This window comes from Pipistrellus hanaki (genome assembly GCF_964339955.1).
Source record: "Pipistrellus hanaki genome assembly, chromosome: 9".
NCBI lineage: Eukaryota > Metazoa > Chordata > Mammalia > Chiroptera > Vespertilionidae > Pipistrellus > Pipistrellus hanaki.
In genome coordinates this window covers 43,177,346-43,201,804 of record NC_140511.1, presented here as the reverse complement: position 1 = coordinate 43,201,804, position 24,459 = coordinate 43,177,346, and the positions used below count along the sequence as shown (strand labels likewise).

Below are 24,459 nucleotides of genomic sequence, written 5' to 3'. Positions count from 1 at the left end.
AAATGCTCATGGTAGGTGGTCATAACCTTGTGTTTGCAGGAAACCACTAGAATATTTTTATTAAATAGGAGGATAGCAAAGGGCAATACAGGGCATTATCAGCTCCCACCTCCAGAGTTTCTGATTCAATAGTGGGGGTGTCACCTGATAATTTGTATTTTCTAACAACTTGCTGCTGTTCTAGAGATCGTAAGTTGAGAGCCACTGAAATAGTCAATCATTTTGGCTGATTAAGTTGAGTATATTTTAGACCTAGATCCTGGTGACAGTAGAAGCAAGTGGCTTGAGGCAGAGAAGTCTACTATCCTGAGCAAGGAGGCAGATCAACTGCTGTTTTCAGGGGGAATTTTGCTCTGCTTCAGAATTACAAAGGCAGCATGATGCAGCACGGGAAAGAACTGGAGTTCAGAAAAAGGTGGATGTGAATTAGAAACCTAGAACGTTCACTTACCTCAGCACAGGATATTATAAAGAATAAGTAAGGTAATGGAAATGGCACAATGTTAGTCTCCCTTCCTGCCTGGCTTAAAATCTTTACATATTGGTAATTGTTAAAGCTGGGTAATGAATACATGAGGTCATTATACAACTCTTTTCACTAAGCGTATGTGGGAAATTTCCCACAAAAAAGTAAAAAGAAAAGCTGAATATCAGAATAGGAAGAAAAAAGTAAGGCCACAAAATTAAAAAAAAACAACAACTGTATAATCCCACTGTATATTTGGAAAAGTCAAAATTCTTTATTTGGTATCTAAAATGGAAGGCCCTTTAAAGTCTAGTCCCAAACTACCTCATTAGCACCATCTCTGAACTGTACTCTACATCCCAATCACACCGAGCCATTTTGGACAGCGACATTCACGTTCATTTTTCCAGTTAAGTTACTCTTGATTGGAATGCCTTTCCTCCTCTGCTCTCCCACTCAAATAGCAATAATGATGGCTAAGACAGGCAATTCACATTTACTAATGGCTTACCATGCTCCAAATGCTTTACGAAACTGACTCAACCAGTTCCTCCATAGTGATTCTACAACCTTCTGTATACTGTATGCCTAGTTTTTGAAAGTTATGGATTGAGTCTTACCTAGGCACAGTGCCTGGCAGATAGCAGATACTAAAAAAAAATATTTACAGAATAAACTGTCTATGCTAGAGCTTATTATAGCAACAAATATGCACTGAATGAGTTACCTCACAGGCAAGCTACACCTAACATATTTCAGTGAAGAGAAAATGTACCATTAGTCAACATGTACCAGTAAAGGCTTCTCTTGCCCTTCAGCAACCTGAGGAAGGTTTAATGCAACTTCATTAGGTAGGCCAAGTGACTGGAAGCTCTTCAACAGACAGATTAATAAAAAAAAAAAAATATATATATATATATATATATATATATATATATATATATATATATATATTATTGATTTTGTACAAAGAAGGGTGAGAGATAGAGAGCTAGAAACATCGATGAGAGAGAGTCATCGATCAGCTGCCTCTTGCACACCCCCTTCTGGGGATATGCCCTCAACCAAGATACATGCCCTTGACCCGAATCGAATCCGGGACCCATCAGTCCCCAAGCCGACGCTCTATCCATTGAGCCAAAGCGGTTTTGGCATCTCACCATTTTTAGAAGAGGAAACTGAACTACATATGCATCACTGTAAATATCTTAACACACAGCTTAATTTATCAATTGATATAAAGTAAAATTAAAACACGATACCTAATTTTATACTTAACTGCTTTATTTTAAAAGGACTGAGTTACTTCAGGTTCTAAGAAAGAGAAAATTCTAAAAAAAAGTTGTTTGTAAATTACAAAGCCAGGAAAAGAGAACACAATACTGCTGTTCTATACGGTCTACACCAAACATGTCAAACTCAAAGGCTAACATGGGCCAAGTAAATGAGGCATGTGGCCCACAGGCCACAAGTTTAATATGCTTGGTCTACACTGTCCTGAGTTATTTACTAGCACCTATCATCTGATTGTGAGTGTGTTAAAACCACCTCAATATTTAGGTTGCAACCCTAAAGCACATGGTCCAGTAGAAAACCTTGAACCATCTACACTTGCATGCAAATATAGTTCTACCACTTACTAGCAATTTCACTTCGGGAAAACTCTGAACCTTCTTGATCTTTAAATTCCTGATCTAATAGAGTCGAAAGAGCAATGTACTTATAAAAAGATAGCTATTAAAAAATTAAAGCTAAACCATTTCTATGTTCTACCCAAGAATTTCATTTATTTTCCTTTGGGTAAGGGATTTTTGGTAACAGACTTGGGTTTGAATCTGGATTCTATTATGTATTTAAGCAGTCTAACCTCGCCTAGCTTCAGCTTTCTTATCTATAAAATACAGAAATAATCATTGTATCTCCTCATGAGGTTTATAAAATAGATATTTTCTAATGTACAATTTTAATTCCCTTGCTGTTTCTTTTAATATATTTTTTGGAGTTATTCGTAGTGATTGCCTGGGGATTACAATTAACATCATAATTTAAAGCAAACTGGTTTGGATTAATGCGACAGTAATTTTAACAGTATACAGAAGCTATGCTCCACCATAACTTTATTCTTTATTCTCTATTCTCTTCCTCCTCAGTGACATTACATTCATACAAATATACCTTTATACATTATAAGTCCACCAACATTTCATAATTGCTACTTTGTGCATTGTCTTTTAAATCAGAACAAATTGCCCTGACTGGTTTGGCTCAGTGGATAGAGCATTGGCCTGTGGACTCAAGGGTCCCAGGTTGGATTCTGGTCAAGGACATGTGCCTTGGTTTTGGGCACATCCCTAGTGGTGTGTGTGTGTGTGTGTGTGTGTGTGTGTGTGTGCAGGAGGCAGCTTATTGCTGTTTCTCTCTCATCAGTGTTTCTAGCTCTCTATCCCTCTCCCTTCCTCTCTGTAAAAAAAAAAATCAATAAAATATATTTAAAAAAATAAATCAGACCAAATTATTTATTCTTCTCTAGGACTGGATCTCACTTGTTTAATCTTTATTTATTTTATTCTTATAATTAAAAACAATATTTTTATTTGCTTCAGAGAGAAAGGGAGAGGGAAAGAGAAAAAGAAACATCCATGATGAAAGAATCATGGACCGGTTGCCTCCTACACATCCCACACTGGGGATTAAAACCACAACCTGGGCATGTGCCCTGACAGGGAATCGAAGCTGAGACCCGCCGGTCTGAACTAGCTAGGGCTTTATTCTTTAATTTTTAAAAAATTCTTACCACCTTCCGTACTAGGAATGGAACCCATAGCCCAGGTAGGTGCCCTACCTGGGACTTAAACTGGCAACCTTTCGGTGCACACTCAACCAAGTGAGCCACTCTGGCTGGACTGAATAGTCTAATCTTTGAACCCACAGATTCTTTCTTTTACTAGTTCCCTGCTGAACCCATCTGGTGTGTTTTTATTTCCATTGCTGTACTTTTCAACTCCAGAATTTCCATTTGGTTCCTTTTTTATAAGTCCTATCTCTTTGTTGACGTTCTCTGTTTTCATACATTTCAGACATTGTTTTCATACTTTCCTTTAGTTCTTTGGACATTGTTTCCTCTAGCCCTTTGGCATTGTAGGTGATTTAAGTGGACATGATTCCTTTAGCCTTTTGACATTTTAGGTAATTTAAAATCTTTGTCTAGTAAATCTAATATATGGGCTTCCTTGGGGTTAGTTTCTTTTGACACCTTTTATTCCTGTTTTATGGGCTAAACTTTCCAGTTTCTTTGCATGTCTTATTTTTTTGTTTTGTTTTGTTAATAACGGGACATTTAAAATAATACAATGTGACAATTCTGGCAGATTCCTCTCTTTGTCCAGAAATTGTTGTTGCTTCTGTTTATTTAGTGATCATGTTTTAAACCTGTGTTCAGGAAATTCCAGAATTTTGCAAGGAGCTTCACAGACTCCAAAAAACACTTGAACATTTTAATATGCACCAATTTGACTACTTTTTAAATATAAATGAATTTATTTTAGTTCCTCAGCCATTCATTATTTTCCATCTTACCCTACTGCTAAAAATAAATTTTCATTTCTAACAAAACCAGTAGAATTAACAATAACTAATAAACTCTAGTATAACTCCAGTAAAATTATGTGATAATGGTGACTGACTTGACCAGATAAACTTAAAGTAACTCTGTTAAGATCTACTGGCTTGAGTATACTGCTTTAGGAAATCTCTTTGGCTTCCTGTCCCAAGCAGCGAATCTCTTTTATTCCTCACGTACACACTGTAAATGCAAAAATCAATTAGCCTTATAGTCCATACATTCTGTGGGAATTTAAATTTTTTTATTTTAATACTAGAGGCCCAGTGCACAAATTTATGCACATTGTAAGAAAATTAATTAGAAGAATAATTTTAGAGGCCAGGGAGGGACCACTGGAGGTTGGCTAAAGGGCATGTCTGGCCTGTCTCACCCAATCCTGATCAGCTGGACTCCAGCAGCAAGCTAACTTACCAGTCAGAGCATCTGCCTCATGGTGGTCAGTGTGTGTCATAGCAACTGGTTGAGTGGTCAATCGAATGGTCAACCGATCAGTCGGACACTTAGCATATTAGACTTTTATATATAGATATAGATATAATTTTTAAAGAATATAACTTAACCCAGGATTATATGGGCAATCACCTTGTATTGGAGTATTACCATGGAATTTCTATGCCTATGCTTGTGTTTATAATCAATGTGTCAAGCAGCTTTACTCCAATGGTCCTAGGTTAATGAGAATAGATCTTAAACTTAAAATGACCTTGAACTTAAATGCAAAAGTGGCAAAATGTAAAGATCAAATGACATCGGTGAATGCCATATTTACAAAGCAAAAAGGGTAGTAAGAGCCCATAGTAACTTTTGCCCATGAAGAAGGTCATAGATTACTCAAGGTAAAGTTTCATCACTGTCCCAATTTTTTATTCTACCTCAGGACTCTTTAGGAGGACGTTCCTGCTGTTCAGTTAAACAGCAGATTTCTGCTCACCAACCACGCCACCCGAACAGCAAAGACGGGCTCTTTCTTAGCTGTGGGCCCGACGACCAACACAGAATGGTAATATGGGCACAGCTGCATGGCTGGAAGCAGAAGAACTGAAGGGCCCAACGGCCTGATGGAGGAACCCTAAGAGCTCTGGAAGAAACTACAACTTAAGTTCAGACTTTGAGATATATAAACAATAAAAACATACATATCAGATAGTAAACAGGACTGCTGCACACAGTTCTATTCTGGGAGAATTCGGGGCATTCCAATTCAGACTGAGAATTTCCCCACAATCATCTTTGGCTGTTATTTAGTTATTTTTTGCAGGTACTTATTTTTATTTGCTAAAATATCTCTAACAACTTAAAGTGGAAATGTGATTCAGTATCATGCAATTACCATTTAACTAAGAGTGAAAAAATGAAAGGGAGAAACATCAAAGGAGAGTAACAAAAAGAATAAGACTAATTTTTGCCTTGAAAATAGGGAAATAATTTTAGTTATGGTTAACTAAGCACATATTAGATCACAGTTTCAACTGATTCTCTCATCATACCTACAACTCAGCATTAAAAAAATCTACAGAAAACCTGAACTTTAAAGCAGTTAAATTCTCCCGAAGTCACATAATTTAGTAAGTTAACATTTTTTCTTTTTATTTAAATGGCATCTTTTATATACATTTTTGACATTAAAGTACTGAAGTACCAGAAAGTATTTACCATGAAGAACATAGCTTTAGTTTTTTAGTTCAGGAAGTAGTATCCCTGATGTTGGCACTATGAAAGTTCCTTACATTAACATTTTAGGGAAGAGTTAAAATACATTTCTTGGGCATATGGGACCATTAATGGAAAGAAAAGAGTCTGCTGCCCTTAGATGTTTCCATTGCTGTCTTCTGAACTATAATTGGTGGTTGCACTGAACCTGGTCTGATCCTTTACAGCCTCAAGACAGCCTCTGACAGGAACAACCTTAGACATATGGTATATTCACATGTGACAACTGAATTACTTTGCACCTGAATTTTCTATGTGATTTGGAATACTATGACAAAAAACAAACAAACCCTGTGGTAAACATAATCATAAAGTTCAAGTCAATATAATATTTCTTGAGAACTCTGTGCCAAGAACTAGGCTAAGGGTTAAGTCTGTGTTTATGTGTGTGTATTTGAGTACTTAACCATAAAGAATTTGGCCAAGTATTGGAGCTATGCATGTAATATGAAGGTTTTAAAATCACAGGGTGCTGTAAGTGAGGCACCTAGACAAATATGGAGGTTTAAGGAAGATTTTTTGGAGGGAATGATGCCTTGAGAGTGCATTTTAAAATCCTTAAGAATTATATCAGTCACAGTTTTTATTAAGAGAATGGTTCAGTTCTTAACTACTGAAATCAGTATTCATCAAAGCTTGCCTAAGTTTAATTTATCATTTTGATTATTTTGGTTTTCCTAGTAAATCAATTACTAGGGTTTTAAATGGTTTTTGTTTTACTTTAAAGCAGACTAAAATTGTAAATAGTTTCTAGAAAACATGTAAGGGTAAGAGCCACAGAAGTTTTGTTCTTTACACTTAATAAAAAATGGCCTCTGAGCTAAACATGTAAAGCAGCATATTTTTAAAGTTTAATACATTCAGCCAAAATGTACGTTTTGGCATTAGAGTTTTCAAGTACAGAGTCTGTGAAGAAAGAATTTGGCTTTTCTCATTATAAACATTCACAGAGTCATACTGAAGTCAATTTCAGCAACCACTGCTGTGCTCAGCAGCTTTTGAATCATAGAAAAACATTAGCTGAGGACATTCAGGAAGGAAGGAAGGTCAAGAAAGACAGGATTCATTTCTCAGCAGCAATGACAATAATTCCCCTTCTAAAAAAATTAAAACTGAACACTTATCCCTTACTTAGTAAGATTACAGTTTCAATAGATTGTTCCTCAAATACCTTTCTATTTAGTTAATGCATTTAAAACTATAAGACAAAAATTAAGATTCTAGTTTCTTTTCCCAAGTTTAATGGTTCCTAATTATAATTTAATTTTCTTTAAAAAATTATATAGGTCTACTCAGATTTTTTTAAAACTGCCTATTTAGTAAAACATCCAGTTTCTGTTAGATTTTAATCTTAAAAAATAAACAAAAAAAACCCTTCCCGACTTATAGGAAATCTATGAGATGGTGAGTGACTCTTTCTGTAAGCAAGTAGTAACGTTCCAGGGAGCAACATCTGTGGACTGATTGCTCAGTTCCTGGCAAAAGCCCCTAGTGTTTTGTGTGACAGTCCTATAGCCTCTCTGCAGAAAGCGCATCAAAGCCTAATTGAAAAGGCATTCAGAACTAACACAGATGATTCTTAGCTCAAGTTTCATAGAAGCAGGACAAATAAATTTTAGCCTTAAGTGGGAATCAGCTTTGTCATTATCCTTAGCCTTTTAAACTCATCACTAAGGACTGAAAGTCTCACAGCAATATTTAGATGGAATGAGACTTTGTCTGTACGTGGTCATGTGCTATCCTGATCACAAATGACCACACTTTTGATACTGAAAGGCCTTTTATAAAGCTTGTTAGTATTTCAGTTGATTCGAATAGGTCTGATCAGATACATGAATGTCTCCCAAATGCAGTTTCTAAATATCATTTTGCTATTAAAGAAAATAATATATATAATGAGGTTAGTACAATGTGTGGCAAGTAATAAATAGTTAATGACTGAGTAAGTCTATTTTTCTATTTTTATTACCCCTTAGGGGGCCAGAGGCCATTCGGATCTTGTTCACTATTGTGTCTTCAGTAAATGGCACATAGAAGGCACCTAGTAAATATTTGTTAACTTATGAATGCATGAACGATCTGAAATAAAAATGTTTGTTAACAGTTCTGTATCCCCACATCTAACGTAGTATCTAAGAGGATAACAAGTTATGTTGGATGTCAGTTTGCTTGGTATAAAATATAGTCTCCAACTCTATTAATAGGTCATTACTATCTCCAGCATTAACTGTCTTGTTCTTTTAATGATCCACACTTTTCTTCGACTTGTAACTGGTCAAAGAGTTGTAAAAATAGCACAAAAATGTTCAACTTATTAGTAAGCAAAAAATTAAAAAAATAAATTATTACACATTCATCCAAATCACTGCTCATATCTATTCTATATAATAAAAGGCTAATATGCAAATTATCCTCAAGAGTTTGACTGACCGGGAGTTCCACCGCTCTCTATGAAGTGCAAAGTGCGCTGACCACCAGAGGGTGGCACAGAATGAAGGAAGGCCCCAGCTACCAGCCGGCAGCCGGCAGCCAGCAGCCAGGGGAAGGCTCCAGCTGGCAGCTGGAAGGCCCAATGGGGCCTGATTGCTGGCCAGGTCTAGGGACCCTACCCCTGCCCGAATTTCAGGAACCGGACCTCTAGTTTAATTATAAAACTCATTTTTGATAAGGGTGCCAGGACATAGTACTTTTACACACTGCTTTTAGGAGTATAAACTAATATAATCTTTCTAGAAGGCAATAAGTCTTTATGAAATGTATAAAAAAAATCTTTATTTTGACCAGTGTATGAATTTCAAAAAGATATCTTAAGAACGTTACCAAAGGGGTGTACAAAGATTTACATAAAACAATCTTTAGTACAGATCAATAAAAGGAGAAAAAAGGGGCAAGAAAATTGTTGGCATATTAATGTAATAAAATACTATGTGGTCATTAAAATAACATTTTCAAGTGATTTAATATTTAAAGGCAGGAATAGTTCACAATGTATTTTATGTGAAAAAAAGTACTTATGCAAACAAAACAATACCACTTTTTAAGTATGTTTATGTAATAATATATGCATAGAAAAGATATGCCAAAATGACAGTAATAATGGTTTGCTGCTGCATAGTGAAGTTAGAGTTATTTTATCTTTGGGTTTCTCTGTATGTTATATGTTTTCTTCTGGTGCTTTGGTAATAAAACAGAACATATATCTTTTTTTTAAATGAGAGAAAAAGAGTACTGGCTCAACTACAAAAATGCTATAGAATGCTATGCTATATGCTTTGCTATTCATTTTCTTTTTATTATAGCCATCATAGTGGGTGTGAAGTAGTAATTTTCTTTATTAGCATTTCCCTAATGACTAATGATGGTGAACATATTTTCATGTGCTTATTGACCATTTGCATTATCTCTGTATAGAAACCAATGCTTCAGCATGGGAAAATATTGATTATAATGAATACTCAGCCATTAGACTTTGCCCAATGATGTTTACATGAAGTTCAACAACTCTTTTAGAATTTGTCATTATTGCACTCTGCTCCTTAGTGCCAAAAGTTCACCTATGACTTGACTTAAAGCAGGCCATCTTTTCCCTTTGTAAAGTTGTTCAGCCTTTATTCTAATTAATACAGAATTATTACCAAAATAAGTATCTTACAGCGGAATGTTGCTATAACAACAACAAAAAATAATATAGGTGGCATCTGCTAAGCAGTGGGGTAGCAAAAAGTGAAAAAACAGATGTTGCAGATTGGGAAGCTGGTAGTGCTCACTTATACCATCGCAAAACATCAGGTGGACACTATTGCCTGTGATAACATGAAAAGCAGAAAAGGATTAAAGGTTATGCAGTTCTAGGGCAAAGTTTCTCAATCTTGGCACTTTGAGTTATATGTAAAGCACTTTCTCTAAGGCTTGATACTTAGTTTAATAAATGCTAGCTGTTGTTATTATTGTATTATACATTTTTAAAATTTGGGATTGTTACATCTCTCACCATATTCTCAGTGTTTGCCTTTGCTAGAATACTTAAAAAATCTCCTCCCATATTAAGATCAAATACGTATTTTTTTTCATGTTTTTCTCTATTACATGTATCTTTTACAAATCTATAACTTGGCTTAATATTATGTAGGTATCAAATTTTTTCTTTTTCTAGAGAGCCTCAACATCATTGCCTTTAAAATCTGTTATTTTCCCACTGATTTGAGGTTTGGCTTTTCAGAATTTGTTTATTAGTTCTTAATATCTGGCTGAAATCAATCATACTCGCAGAGGAAATGAGGCCAGAGTTCAATATAGGAGATAAAGTTCTTACCCCATAAAGCTTAGGGAAATTCTAGTTGATAAGGATAGTATAAAAACATACTCTTTCTTTCACTTAAAAGATAACTTTCAGAATCCACACATTGTTGGCCCTCTCAACAGGCACATGTTTATTTTTGGCAGGAACAAAATATAAAATAAAAATAAATTAAAAAATCCCCAAATCTTCGGTAATCCCCAAATCTCCTGGTCTTACCAAATAAAGATAAAATTAGGGAGGAAGAGCACCCATGAATTTAATGCCTGGAAACTCCCTCTGGCTCTCATTTATATTGGTCTTGCTTGATCACTCAGGTGAAATAACTCTCTCTATTTTAACACCAGAAAAATATGAGGTCTGTAAGGGAAAATACTAATCTAATATTAGCCTTCAGTATTTTTAGAGCAAAAACAATTGCATACTTTTTGTTTAGTTGTGGTCACCAACTTTTACTGTTTTGGTAAGAAAAATTTGGTTGAGATACATAGGCATTTATTAATATAAACAATTAAATTGTGTTAATTAGTGGAAGAGCAGGAAAGGTGGAAAGAGAAGTGAATATTTAAAGTATATTTACTATATGCCAACCATTCACATAATTCATGAGAAAAACATAGTATTAGTCCTAGGAAGGCTTTCATATATATATATATTTATTTCAGAAGGAAGGAAAAGGGAGAGAGAAAGAAACAACAATGAGAAGAGAGAACCATTGATTGGCTGCCCCCTGCATTCCCACCACTGGGGACCCAGCCTGCAACCCAGACGTGTGCTCTTGAGTGGAATCAAATCTGGGACCCTGCTGTCCACAGGCCTATGCTCTCTATTCACTGAGCCAAACCAGCTAGGACAGGAAGGTTTTTTTTGATGGCATTATCTGCCTTTTCTCAAGCCCAACAGCTCACCCTCTCTAGAGACTTAGCTTACCCCGAGAGAAATAGAACTACTCCTTTACTAGTTTTAATACACTTCAACTTTCAAAAATTTTGTTATTGGAAATAGAAAGAATAAGAGGAACTTATGAAGTTACTGTACTCCAGTAGAAATTTAAATTAATATGGTATTAGATATTAATAAAATAAAATATGCCAGAAAACTTAAGATGCCTAACAGTCTTGAGTCAGAAAGAAAGGTTAGAGTTGGGGAAGAAGGACACTCTTTGAGAAATGGTCTTGAGAGGGTCTGCCAAGCATTGGAAACTAAGACTGTGAGGTAAACTCCAGACCTCAGAAGCATAGCTGGTGATAAGCGTGCTCGCGCGCGCGCGCGCTCGCTCGCTCTCTCTCTCTCTCTCTCTCTCTCTCTCTCTCTCTCTGCCCAGTGCATGAAATTCATGCACAGGTAGGATCGCTAGGCCTAGCCGGTGATCAGGGCCGATAAGGGCTTCCTTCATTTGGCATGGCCCCCTGGTGGTCAGCACATGTCATAGTGAGTAATAGAACTCTTAGTCTCCTGGTCGAACTCCCATGGGGACACTTTGCATAATATATATTTCCCAGCTCTGTCCACTGAGAGGGATGAGAAACAATAATACCCAGCAGCAATGAGCACATCAAGTGCCCAGCTTTCAGTTTTTAAATACTAATTTCCACAAGATGAAACAGGGATCCTTGAGGAAATGCTTGATTCCAGAGTTGCAGTGAGGAAAGTAAAAAAAAAAAAAAAAAAAAGCCTGGAACATACTGCACCAGAGAGGAAATACTCCTAGAATGATGGGGACATTTGTGAAGGGCAGGAGCCAATGTGCAGGGACTCCTACTGGTCAAATATAAAGCAATTTGAGCATCGTAATAAAAAAAATAAAAGCAATAAATTTCAATCTAGTGACTAAAATAGAAACCCATAACCATGACAAAAAAATAAATGAATGAAAAAAATAGGGAAGGCCGAAACCGGTTTGGCTCAGTGGTAGAGCGTCGATCTGGGGACTGAAAGGTCCCAGATTCGATTCCGGTCAAGGTCATGTACATTGGTTGCAGCCACATTCCTAGAAGGGGGTGTGCAAGAGGCAGCTGGTCGATGTTTCTCTCTCATCGACATTTCTAGCTCTCTATCTTTCTCCCTTCCTCTCTGTAAAAAATCAATAAAATATATTTTAAAAAAGAAAAAAGAAAAAAAAGGGAAGAATAAAAACTTATTCCTTATCATAGAATGACAACTAATAAATGTAGAAGAAATAATGAAAATATTTCATGATTTGGCAGCCATCATAAAGAATTTCATCAAAGTATGCTAAGGCTGGGAAGGTTTAATGAGGAACAAGATATTCTCATAGTCTCCCCCCAAAATACTTACTATTGCATAAGAAAGAATGATGACTTTACAGTGGAAAAAACCTATTACACACAACATTAACATCTCCAGTGGCAGGACAAATTGACATCATGTGCCTCTTGGTACAACATACTGAGAAGAGCATAGCGTCATTTCTGAGGTATCTCTGCCAAGAATGCATGACCTGAGCGTGGACATGTTGCGATATTGCACAAACCCAGCCTGAGGGACAGCCTACAGCATCAAAGGCTCTATAAAACTGTCAGTCATGAAAGATAGGAAAAAATGGAAAATCTCTTTTGGACTGGAGGAGTCTAAAGAGAAATGACAACTTGATCCTGGACTAGATCTCCAATCAGAAATGTATGGCGTTGGATGGGTTCTAGTTTTATTTGGGTAATCACTTTATAAGTTACATAAATGTATAATCACTATATTGTACACTTCAAATCAATACAATATTGTATATCAACTGTAACTGAAAAAAAGATAATGTAGTCCTAACTGGTTTAGCTCAGTGGATAGAGCGTCGGCCTGTGAACTGAAGGGTCCCAGGTTCTATTCTGGTCAAGGGCATATACCTTGGATGCAGGCACATCCCCAGTAGGGTGTGTGCAGGAGGCAGCTGATCGATGTTTCTCTCTCATTGATGTTTCTAACTCTCTATCCCTCTCCCTTCCTCTCTGTAAAAATTAAATAATTTACATACACACACATATATATATATATCAACTAAGCAAAATACTAAATTTGCTGTTAATTTTTCCTAATACTTACTTGTGTCAAGAGAATCACAAGTAGCCAAGCATGCTTTGTGGAATTATAAACTTAGCTTATAAATTGCCATGGTGAGTTCAGTTTAGTTCACTACTGAGACAGAGCATGTCACATCACTTTCTATTCTATTTCAACTTGATCTGTAAATGCTGTTTCTCTCCAAGAAGACTAAGCTCTTTGAGGGAAGAAGCTGCATCTGCTTCATCTCTATATCCTAAAGTATCTCATCCATTTAGACAGTCCCTAACAAGTATTATTACTGAAACCTAAGCATTCCATTCAATTACAGACCTTCAATTGTAGTCTAAGAGTTTCTTTTAACTGAAGGTAAAATCAAGGGACCACTGAGGGCACTCTGAGACTCTTTTAAGGGTCTTGTAGGGGCAAAATCACTTTCCTAATCATATTAAGACATTATCTGTCTTTTCCATCCCCATTCACTCAGAACGATATGATAGTTTTCCAAAGGGCTTGAGAACACGTGATAATGCAATTAGTCTATTTGCACTTATGTATTCTCGTGTCCTAAAATTTTCTGTTTAAATTTCTAACATAGTAACTATTAATAACTCTCTGGGTCTTTAATAATTTTTTAGAGTAAAATGGGTTCTGAGACCAAACCTTTGAGAACCATTGGTATGAGCTCCTGATATTCAAAGTAAAAAGAATGGGAATAATTTATAAAGAAATATATAAACTAAATGTTGACTAGATTTATATTTTGACTTTTTTTTCTTTAATAATTGTCAAATAAGTACATAAACTTTGAGAATTTTTACATTATTATTTTTTTTACTAAAAATGTACTTTAATTACATTAAAAATGACAGAGAAATAAACTTAATGTGCCTTCCTACCTGGAAAAAAATAGTAAACAAATAGCTTTATTATTTAAAAAGATAAAGGCAATCACCAGGAACCAGCACAGGTTAAAACAAAAATCACACCAGGATGAAGTCATAACAGATCTTCTTATATTACTAATCTATTTTTAAATAATAGAGCTGCTAGATTGTAGAACTGCCATTATACTGGAATATCCTGATTTCAGCAGGCAATGCTGGAAGTGACTCTATATGAGAAGCCATGTTACATAATGGTTTAAAGAAAGCACACAGGCTGAGTTCAAATTCCAGCTCTATTGACCACTGCCTACCTGTGTGAACTGGGCAGTTTACTTAACCTTTTTGTGTCTCACTTATCTCTTCTGTAAAATAGAGATATTAACAGTATCTACCAATGAGAGTTGGTAGGTTAGTGAAAGTAGATCATTTAGATCAGTGCTTAGCATATACTAAGTGTTTTATAAGTACTTTTAATTATTATTGTCCTTTTTTTCACTTATAATATTTCCAATACTTAGAACAGTACTAGGCAAAAAGCAAAAAATACAATAAAATTTCTTGAATAAATGAGTAATCATTTTTATTAATAGTGATAATGATGATAACCACTTTCCCATTTATGGTATGCTTGCTATATGTTGTGCAAAGTAGTAAGTATTTAATATACATTTACCTCATTTACTACTCCCTAAAGCAATTTGGGACACTTAGTAGTCCCATTTTACAGATAGGTTAATTGAGACTTATGGAAGGGAAATAATTTGTTCAAGGTTGCAAACTAATAAATGATAGAGCCAACAGTCAAACCATATTTGTTTACTTTAAAGCTTTTCTTCTTTAACCATTATGGTATACTTACTTGTGAATAAGACTGAAAAAATGCAGATGAAAAAACTGTGGTTAATGATTTCACAGTTGTTGAATAGCAGTGGTTAATTAAAAGATGGGTAAACTTGGAAGTAAATTTTAGTAGCCAAGAAAGAACACAGTGGTTCTATCCATTTCAATGATTTTATCTGATCAATGGAAAAATAAATAGAAGGAAAGCTTATCAAGTTTATGGGTGATAAAAGATGGAGAGCATGATCAATAATGTGAAGGACAGAATCAGGATTCAAATATATATTTCCAAAGATTGGAATTATGGAACAGAAATTAGTACTGGCATAAGAAATACAAAATATTCCTTGGGGAATCTATCTAAATACTTGTATTTAAATACTGACCCAATTTTGCTTTTTAGAATAATTAAAACAAGAGCATTTTTAATTGTGAATTTTACTTTACAAATAAATTCTCTCAAAATTTATGACATTCACTTTTTCACTTTATATTTTTTATTTCTTTTCTTTTAAAAAATTTTAATAAATCTTTATTGTTCAGATTATTACAGTTGTTCCTCTCGCGCCCTCCCCCCACCCACCCGGCTCCCACCCCACCCTCTGCCTTTACCCCTCTGCCCACACTGTCCTCATCCATAGGTGTACAATTTTTGTCCAGTCTCTTCCCACACCCCCACACCCATTTCCCCCCAAGAATTGCCAGTCCACTCCATTTCTATGCCCGATTCTATTATATTCACCAGTTTATTCTGTTCATCAGATTTTTTTTTATTATTCACTTGATTTTTAGATTCACTTGTTGATAGATATGTATTTGTTGTTCATAATTTTTATCTTTACCTTTTTCTTCTTCTTCCTCTTCTTAAAGAATACCTTTGAGCATTTCCTATAATACTGGTTTTGCAGTGATGAACTCCTTTAGCTTTTTTTCATCTGTGAAGGTCTTTATCTGACCTTCAGTTCTGAATGATAGCTTTGTGGGTAAAGTAATCTTGGTTGTAGGTTCTTGATGTTCATCACTTTGAATATTTATTGCCACTTCCTTCTGGCCTGCATAGTGTCTGTTGAGAAATCTGCTAACAATCATATGGGTGCTCCCCTTGTAGGTAATTGTTTTTCTCTTGCTACTTTTAATATTCTCTCTTTGTCTGTTGTTCTTGGCATTTTAATTATGATGTGTCTTGGTGTGGTCCTCCTTGGATTCCTCTTGTTTGGGGTTTTCTGCGCTTCCTGGACTTATAAGTCTATTTCTTTCACCAGGTAGGGGAAGTTTTCTGTCATTATTTTTTTAAATAGGTTTTCAACATCTTGCTCTTTCTCTTCTTCTGGCACCCCCATAATTTGAATGTTGGTATACTTGAAGTTGTCCCAGAGACTCCTTACACTATCTTCATATTTTTGGATTCTTTTTTCTTTTTTTGCTTTTCCAGTTGGGTGTTTTTTCTTCTTCGTATTTCAATCTTTGACTTAATTCTTGTGACCCTCTAGTCTGCTGTTGGATCTCTGTATATTATTCTTTATTTCAGTCAGTGTATGCTTAATTTCTAATTGGTCCTTTTTAATATCCTCAAGGGTCTCGCAAAACTTATCAGCGGTTTCTAGAAAATTCTTGAAAAACCTTAAAACCGTGGTTTTGAACTCCATATCCAGTAGTTTGCTTTCCTCCATTTCTGTCATTTGTGACCTATTTCTTTGTCTCCACATTTTGGCTGCTTTCCTGTGTTGATAGAGTGGCTTTGTGTGCTATGTGTCCTATAGGGCCTAGTGGCTCAGCCTCCCCAGTTACCTGAGGTGGACACTCTTGGTGCACCCCTTTGTGGGCTGAGTGCACAGTCTTGTTGTAGTTAAGCCTTGATTATTGTTGGTATCACTGGGAGGAATTGACCTCCAGGCCAATTGAATGTGAGAATCAGCTGTGTCTATGATGGGAGTACTTCTGTGTTGGAGACACCCTTATGGGGCAAGACTTGCTTCAGTGGGTCTTTGGTGCTCACTGAGTCTGCCCCTGAGTGTGTCCCTTATGGATCTGAGAAGTAATAATCTGGATGGTCCCACTCTGACCACTGGGTACACTGGCTCTTGGACCTCTAAGGAGGTGCTAATTTAGCCTCTGCCTGAAGCCACCCAGCAGGAGCTATGGAGAGATCTGCAGATTTCTCTTCTTTGTTTGGGGTTTGAAGATGCCCCGGTGAGGCCCAGCTGTGAAGCAATGCAAGCTGCTGTGGGACCCTGGGCCTTCTTTTGGATGTTCTGGGTCTCTCTGACCCAGATGCCGTTCTTTAGGTAATTTTAGATTGCAAAGGGCCAAGTGATTCACATGCAAAAGCCTCTGCACACAGCTTGAGTGGGGCTGGGCCTCAGGGTATCAACAGGGTGGAGCAAACTTCTATGGCTCATCCTCAGCCCTGCCCTAAGAGGCCCTGGGTCTCAGTGTCCCATGGTAATCACTGCAAGCACCTCTGAGAGGAAGCTTCCCTTGAGTTCTGCCCAATGGCAGACAGTCCAGTTTCTCTCAGTATGAGTCTGGGTCCCCAGAGCCTCGACCAGAGCTGGAGTTCAGAGCAGTTGGGAGCCTGTGTCTCCCACTCTATTGAAAAGGACAACCACGTACTGGTTGTCAGCCTTTTCCGCGCGCGCACCTCAGTACCTCTGCACTTTACTTCCGCACCTCCTCTGAGTCTCAGTGTATTTTTCTCTTTCCTTCTAGTTGTAGAATTTCCACTCAGTCAGCCTTCCTGTGGTTCTGGATGATGTCTGTTTGTCTTTTAGTTGTAGTTTTGAAGTGGTTGTGTGAGGCAGCAATTTCAGGTGTTTACCTATGCTGCCATCTTGGTTTCTCACCGACATTCACTTTATACTACTGCTTATTTATTTATTTATTTATTTTAAAGTATATATATATATACTTTAAATATACTTTATTGATTTTTTACAGAGAGGAAGGGAGAGGGCTAGAGAGCCAGAAACGTCGATGAGAGAGAAACATTGACCAGCCGCCTCCTGCACACCCCCCACCAGGGATGTGCCTGCAACCAATGTACATAACCTTGACCAGAATCGAACCCAGGACCTTTCAGTCCACAGACCGACGCTCTACCACTGTGCCAAACCGGTTTCGGCAACTACTGCTTATTTATTATATTATCTTTTACTATCAAGAAAATTGGAGTGCTATGAAAAGAACACAGCAGGATATCTAGGAAAGAAGACAGGCTTTAAAGTCACAGAGTCCTGGATGTAAATCCTGGGTATTACACATAGTAGCTGAATCTCACTAAACATCTGCTATCTGATCTGTATAAAAACACAGCTAGTATTTAGCTTAAAAGATATCATGAAAACTAAATAAAATAATGTACGGTATTTAAATAAAGGAAATAACGTATTTAAAAGTGCCTAACAAGTTAGATACCTAAACAGTTGCTCCACTCAGACTCCCAAGCATTTAAGGGCTCTTCTACACTCGTCCCCCAACCCTAAAAAACACACACAATTTATTTAAAATATCAACAGAATTCTGTTATGTAAAAAGACAATGTATAACATATTATATACCAAGCTTCAAAATTAACAAAAACACTTTTTTGTTAATTACTTCATTTGCTCCTCACAGAACCCAAAGGAGACAAAATAGTGCTGAATTATTTCCCATTTAATAGGGGAAGAGGAAATAGATCTGACAAGCTAGTTCATATAAATAGCTAATGGCACTGGTTCTGATGGCAGAGACCTGCCAGAGTTAAATCCAGACTTTGTCATAATTTCCTAATTTGTAAAATAGGAATAATTTATCCTGTGAAGATTAAAATGCGTTTGCTTATTCATTCATTTATTCATTCATTCAATAATATTATATTAAAGACATTTAACACACATTATACAAGGTAGCTAGGATATATTCTCAAATGACATAGACATAATCATTGTTCACATGGATTGTGTATAGTTAAGGGGGAGATAGGGTATCTGTCGCATAATCACACAGATACACATAAAACTACAACTGTGTTAAGCACTTCAATTTATTAGATCATCGGACTGTGGGGGAGATAGAACTAGATTAAGGAGCTCAATGGGAATTTTCCTCCTACCTGCCTGCCTCAGAGAATGACACAAGAGGAGGTCTGAAGAAGTAATGAAGGGAGTAAAGAGGGGGTTTGACCAGTCTCAGAGGAGAGAGTTAAAGATACTGACATTAGGGTTTTTCCTACAAAGGCCCACCAGACCACCCTATTACAAAGCTCAAAGTTGCTAAAAACAGTCTAAAACAGATTATGCAGGGAGAAGAAAAATTTTTAAATAAATCCCTTTATTGATACTATCAGAATTAAAGAGAAGAGAAAACACAAAAACTTGCTTTATATACAAAAGGAAAATCCAAGAAACAAAAAGGAACCACTGGATATTAAAGCCATGTAGACAAAACCTAAAACACTTACGAAGAGTTGCACCATAAAGTTGAAGTCTCCAAGACAGTAGTGCATAATGGCAAAGAAGGAAAATAAGAGAAAAAAAGAAATATAAAGAATTAGCCCATGATATCCCACATCTTAATAACAAGAGTTTCAGAAAAAGAAAACAAAAAGGGAGAATTAATACAAGTATCAAAGGGTATACTAAGGATATTTTATAAGCTTCTATCTTTTTATTTAAATTTCAATTTTATTTAAATTTAATTTTATTTAAATATCAATTTAAAGAAACAAAAAAAATTGATCAGATACAAATAATCAAGAACCAGATGGCTTTGGATTCTCAATACCTACACAGGAAACAAGAAAACAACACAATATTGACTTCTGAATAAAAATGGTTTTCAATCTTTAATTCTATAAGTATTAGCACAAAATAATTACATTTTCATTAACATTGTATCTCAAAAACTTAGCTCTCATGTTCACTCTCTCAAAAGGTAATGGAGAAGATATTCCCCAACATAGAGTAAAACAAGAGAAAAGAAGACACATGATTCAGAAAATTGAAGAGCCAACAGAGGAAAGAGGCAAAGGAAGAGCTCAGAATAACTGCATTGCACTGGACACAGGAGGGCAGTTAATCCAGATTAGGGAAGTGTAACACAAAAGACAGACTTAATGAGGGGCAGCATCACTAAATTCTCATGAACTGGTAGCCTAAAAATAAAGATAAAGAAAAAATAGAATTGTCAATTGTTTTTATTCTGAGAGGGCAGGAGGGGATGAGACATTATCCAAAAGGTCATCTTTAAAAAGGAGGAATGACTGCTATTGTGACTCTTCCAAATCTTGAACACAGATGGAGGCAGGTAATGAGACAATTAATGGCTTCTATTTTTTCTGTAAACTAGAGTCCTGGTGCACAAAATTCATGCACAGGGGTGGGGGGGGGGGAAGAAGGTGTCCCTCAACTTGGCCTGCACCCTCTTGTAATCTGGGCCCCCCTTGGGGGATGTCTGACTGTCAGTTTAGGCCCAATCCTTCAAGGAGGATTGAGTATCAATTGCCAGTCAGACATCCCTCTTGAAATCTAGGACCATTGGCTCCTAACCGCTCTCCTACCTGCCTGCCTGATTTCCCTTAACCATTCACCTGCCTGCCTGATTGCCCCTAACCACTCTGCCTGCCTACCTGATCGCCCCTAACTACCTCTGCCTTGCTCCCCCACCCCCTACCAAGGCTTCATCGGGAAAGACATTTGGAATGACATCTGGAAGGTTGTTTGGCTGTCCGGTTTAATTAGCATATTATGCTTTTATTATTATAGATTAGGAAGAAAGACCACATGCTATATGTGAAAGAAAGGATAAGTTTGAGGTTTGAAGAAAAGGAAAAAAGTTAAAATAACTGTTAAAAATAGGAGGAAAAGTTAACTAGGGAAATAATAGTAGGAAATCTGAGCAGTGGTAAGAGTCCATTTGAGATCATGAATCTGTTGTTGAAAGATCTTTAGTAGTATTTAGCTACTTAGATGCAAATACAAAGAGGTTATCTGAGTTCATCTACAGTTGGGATTTCATTTCATTTCACTTATAGGCTAGAGTGTTATTTAAATAATGTATTATGAACTGTAATCAGGAAAATGAAATAGGATAATATGTCTAAAGTGATTAAGATAATTCTGGGGTGACATCAAGCATTATAAAAAGAAAGATAGCTATTATTATTACTAACCAAGGTCCTCTAGCTGTGATTTGATTATTCTAATTGGTAATCATTTCTACCTCTCTCAGATTGAGCTCTCTGAGGATAAGGAGTGTCTTACTCATCTTTGCTTCTTCCCAAAGTCTAGTCCAGTAGCTACTTACTATAAATAAATATTAAATGTGTATGATTAAATTAATAAATCAAATCCTGGGCATCCAAGCTATTCACATACATTTTTTTTTTAAAAAGATTCTAGCTAGGGCATAATAACCTTAACAACAATTCAAAAACTACACATTTTCAAGAAAGGCACTAAAGAGCCAGCCACTCCACTGTCACTTCAATAACAGAAACTTACTAAGAGGCTAACTGCATGATTAATGGGAGTTTTCCAACACTGCAGACTATAGAATTAGCATGTAAAAGAAAATGAATTAACATGCACAACATGAAAATTAAGATATACTTTCCTATTTTTTTAGGAATAAGAACTGCCTCCATTTTTATCACTTCAGTGCCCTATAACATTTCATGGAATGAGTAATCTGAAGCAAAACCTACCCAAATGCTGATCAAATACATATATGCATGAGAGCAGACTGGACCCATTAACTTTTATTTTTTTTTGGCAGAAAGCAAATATCTAAAATAATACTGTACCTTTCCTGGTTTATCAAATGCCATACATAGGATTTTCAGTAAGAGAACTTTATTGGCTGTGGATTCAATTTAAAGAGACAAAAATTTTGTTTTTGCTTAAACTAATGTTCATTTTAAAGTATTCAAAAAGGAAAAACACAGTTAAGCTTTGATTTAATAGTAAAAGGATACAGAAAATCATAATTCTAAGTGAAACCTGTACTATATAATAAAAGGCTAATATGCAAATTGTCCCCTTGACCAGGAGTTCGACTGGGAGTTTGACCAGGGGATAGAGCCGGCACACCAATCACCTGTAGCCCCTCCCCCCAGCCTGTCCGACCTGACTGGCGTGAGTTAGCAGGACCCCATCTGTGCATGAATTGGTGCACCCAGCCTCTTGTCTTTAATAAATAGGTTATTTGAACCATGTTATAATGGGAGGCCAAATCTCCAGTTGGTCCTTATAAGTCTGAAGCAATATGTAAGATACTAAAGCACCCAATAAGATACTAAAATGCCTAATCTCTAGGTACATTTCATGGAAAAATGTATGCAAAGTTCAAAATGAACCTTGTCTCTCTCACCACCTGTATTTTAACCAGCAGGTCAGAAAAAGATAGAAACTAGGAAAAGTGTAATTCAAGCAGTGAAAAAAAGACATGAAAAACTTGCAACAGGATACTTCTTAGTCCTGTTTGATTCTCTCTACCACTCCCATTTTCCCCTCAAGGTCCCAGGAAATGTCCTGTCTCTATTCTCAGGAAAGAACTTGTAGATTCTGGACAGAGTTTATCTGCCCCAGAGTCACTGTTAGAAAAAAGAGCACCCACTCCTGTTGCATCCCCATTCTCAACACTTTGGATTTATAAAGCAAACAATTCAGTGAAAGCAATGTATTTGATAATCATTAAGGACAATGTATTTGAGAGGATGGGTTGAAAATATAAGAGAAAGAATAATCAAATGTTTGGGTTCTTGAGAAGACAAAAGAGAATGAGATATAATTCAAAGCAAAACTTATCTGTCAGCAGTAAGAGGAAACTTGGTGGCCGGTTAAAAAGTTTTCTTCTCTTTGACTCTTAACATCAGTACAAGTCAAAGATACAAATAGGGTATAAACAGGGACAGACTAAGATCAAGTTTGGGCACACAAAAAATTGTAATCCAACCTATCTACATTTCAGAATGATACTTAGGGCAGAGGTATTTTGCCACATAACTATTAGACACTTTTTATTGTTTTTCCAAAGGTACCTCAAAAACCATAAAATAGTGATGTTCAAGTTTACCTAACAATGAAAAGTTACAGAATTTTAAAAAATATAAGCTTTTAAAAAACCATCTTATTTTATATATTCACTAGAGGTTCGGTGCACGAAATTCGTGCATGGGGGTGGGGGGTGTCCCTCAGCCCAGCCTGCACCATCTCCAATCTGGGACCTGGAAACTTGACTTCCTCTATCGCTGGGGGCAACTCAAGCCTCCTGCTCTCTCCAGCTCTGTGGCTGCCACCATTTTTGTTGAGATTTATTTATCTTCTATAATTGAAACTTTGTAGCCTTAAGTGGAGGCCAAGACAGGCCAGGGCAGGGGAAATCCAAGCCTCCTGTTCTCTTCATGGCAACAGCCATCTTGGTTTGGTTAATTTGCATACTGGCTCCTGATTGGCTGGTGGGCATGGCTTGTGGGTGTAGCAGAGGTATATCACCAATTTGCAAAATACTCTTATTAGATAGGATAACCTTTATACGGTAAATATCTGCTGCTACTAGGGAATAATACTATCCTTTACTATGATTTGGCTTTAAACATGTTCTTAAACTAAAAGTTAATTCAGAATTACCCAAAACAGAGATTACCCAAACAATATCAAGTATATTCCAACAAAATGCAAAGTAGCCTGGATGCTATTCTACAGACTCAATCCCACATACTGAACACCCAATTCATCAGTTATTTTTGTCTTTAATGAAACCAAATTACCACAGATATTAAAGCTGTTTTACCTTCATAATGTTAACTAAATCTGTTTGATAGTAGCGATCTTGGTGTGCATTTGCTGCTGCTAATGTAAGAAGATAATCATTCCTTGCGTGGGTAGCTTTGGAATTACACTCAGATCGCCGGGCTTTTAACTAAAACATAATACAGAACAAAAATCAGTGCAAACTGGTATTACAGTGCAAAACATTACCTCTCTTAGTTGGCAATTAATGAGGAAATAAGTAAACAGTACCTAGCACTGTTGCATATGGTAAGAGTTTTTCAAATATTTGTTATTTATACTTAACATACTTCGAAAGCTTTTTAGAGAAATTTAAAGTATTTTGTGTGTTTTATCCAAATGGAAAAATAAAGGTTCCCAAATTTAGTACCTTATTGTTATTGTCAAAGACATGAGTAATTCTATTGGAGTTAGAAAATTGTTTTAAAAAATTCAATACTACTAATGTGCCAGAAGAACTGCATGCCCGATGGGAGCCTGGCAGCCAAAGCCGGGCCACTAAGCTTACCTATAGAGTACTTCACCCCTAAGTGTCCCACAGAAAAAAAACACACAACACTTGCATGTGGCGCAGAATTTCTGCTCAGGGTAAACCTATCAATGAAATGGATTTTATAGAGCTTTCTAAAGCCTGGGGACTAAGTCTCTTGTACTAAGAATTAAAAACAAGGATACCTAAGCAGACCAAGTACAGAAACCTATCTGTAAAGCAATCTCAAGAAGTAAATACTGTCCAACATGTTGACACTTGGGTGAAACCAGCCCCCACCCCACTGAACTGGGAAGGAAAGTTTTTCCCAAAGTTAATGATTTTAAAAACACTTCCCTAAATTAGTTGAAAATAATTGACCTCC

General features: G+C 36.4%; 1 protein-coding gene across 2 annotated transcripts in view; it reads right to left on the bottom strand.

Annotated features, from left to right (window-relative positions):
• The window catches only part of FCHSD2 (FCH and double SH3 domains 2), a 160,116-nt gene that overhangs the window by 49,006 nt on the left and 86,651 nt on the right, over positions 1–24,459 (bottom strand). For both annotated transcript variants that reach the window (XM_084894182.1, XM_084894183.1), the window contains one exon: positions 23,607–23,735. In XM_084894182.1, the coding sequence (XP_084750308.1) occupies positions 23,607–23,735 (129 nt within the window). The remainder of the gene's footprint in view (positions 1–23,606; positions 23,736–24,459) is intronic.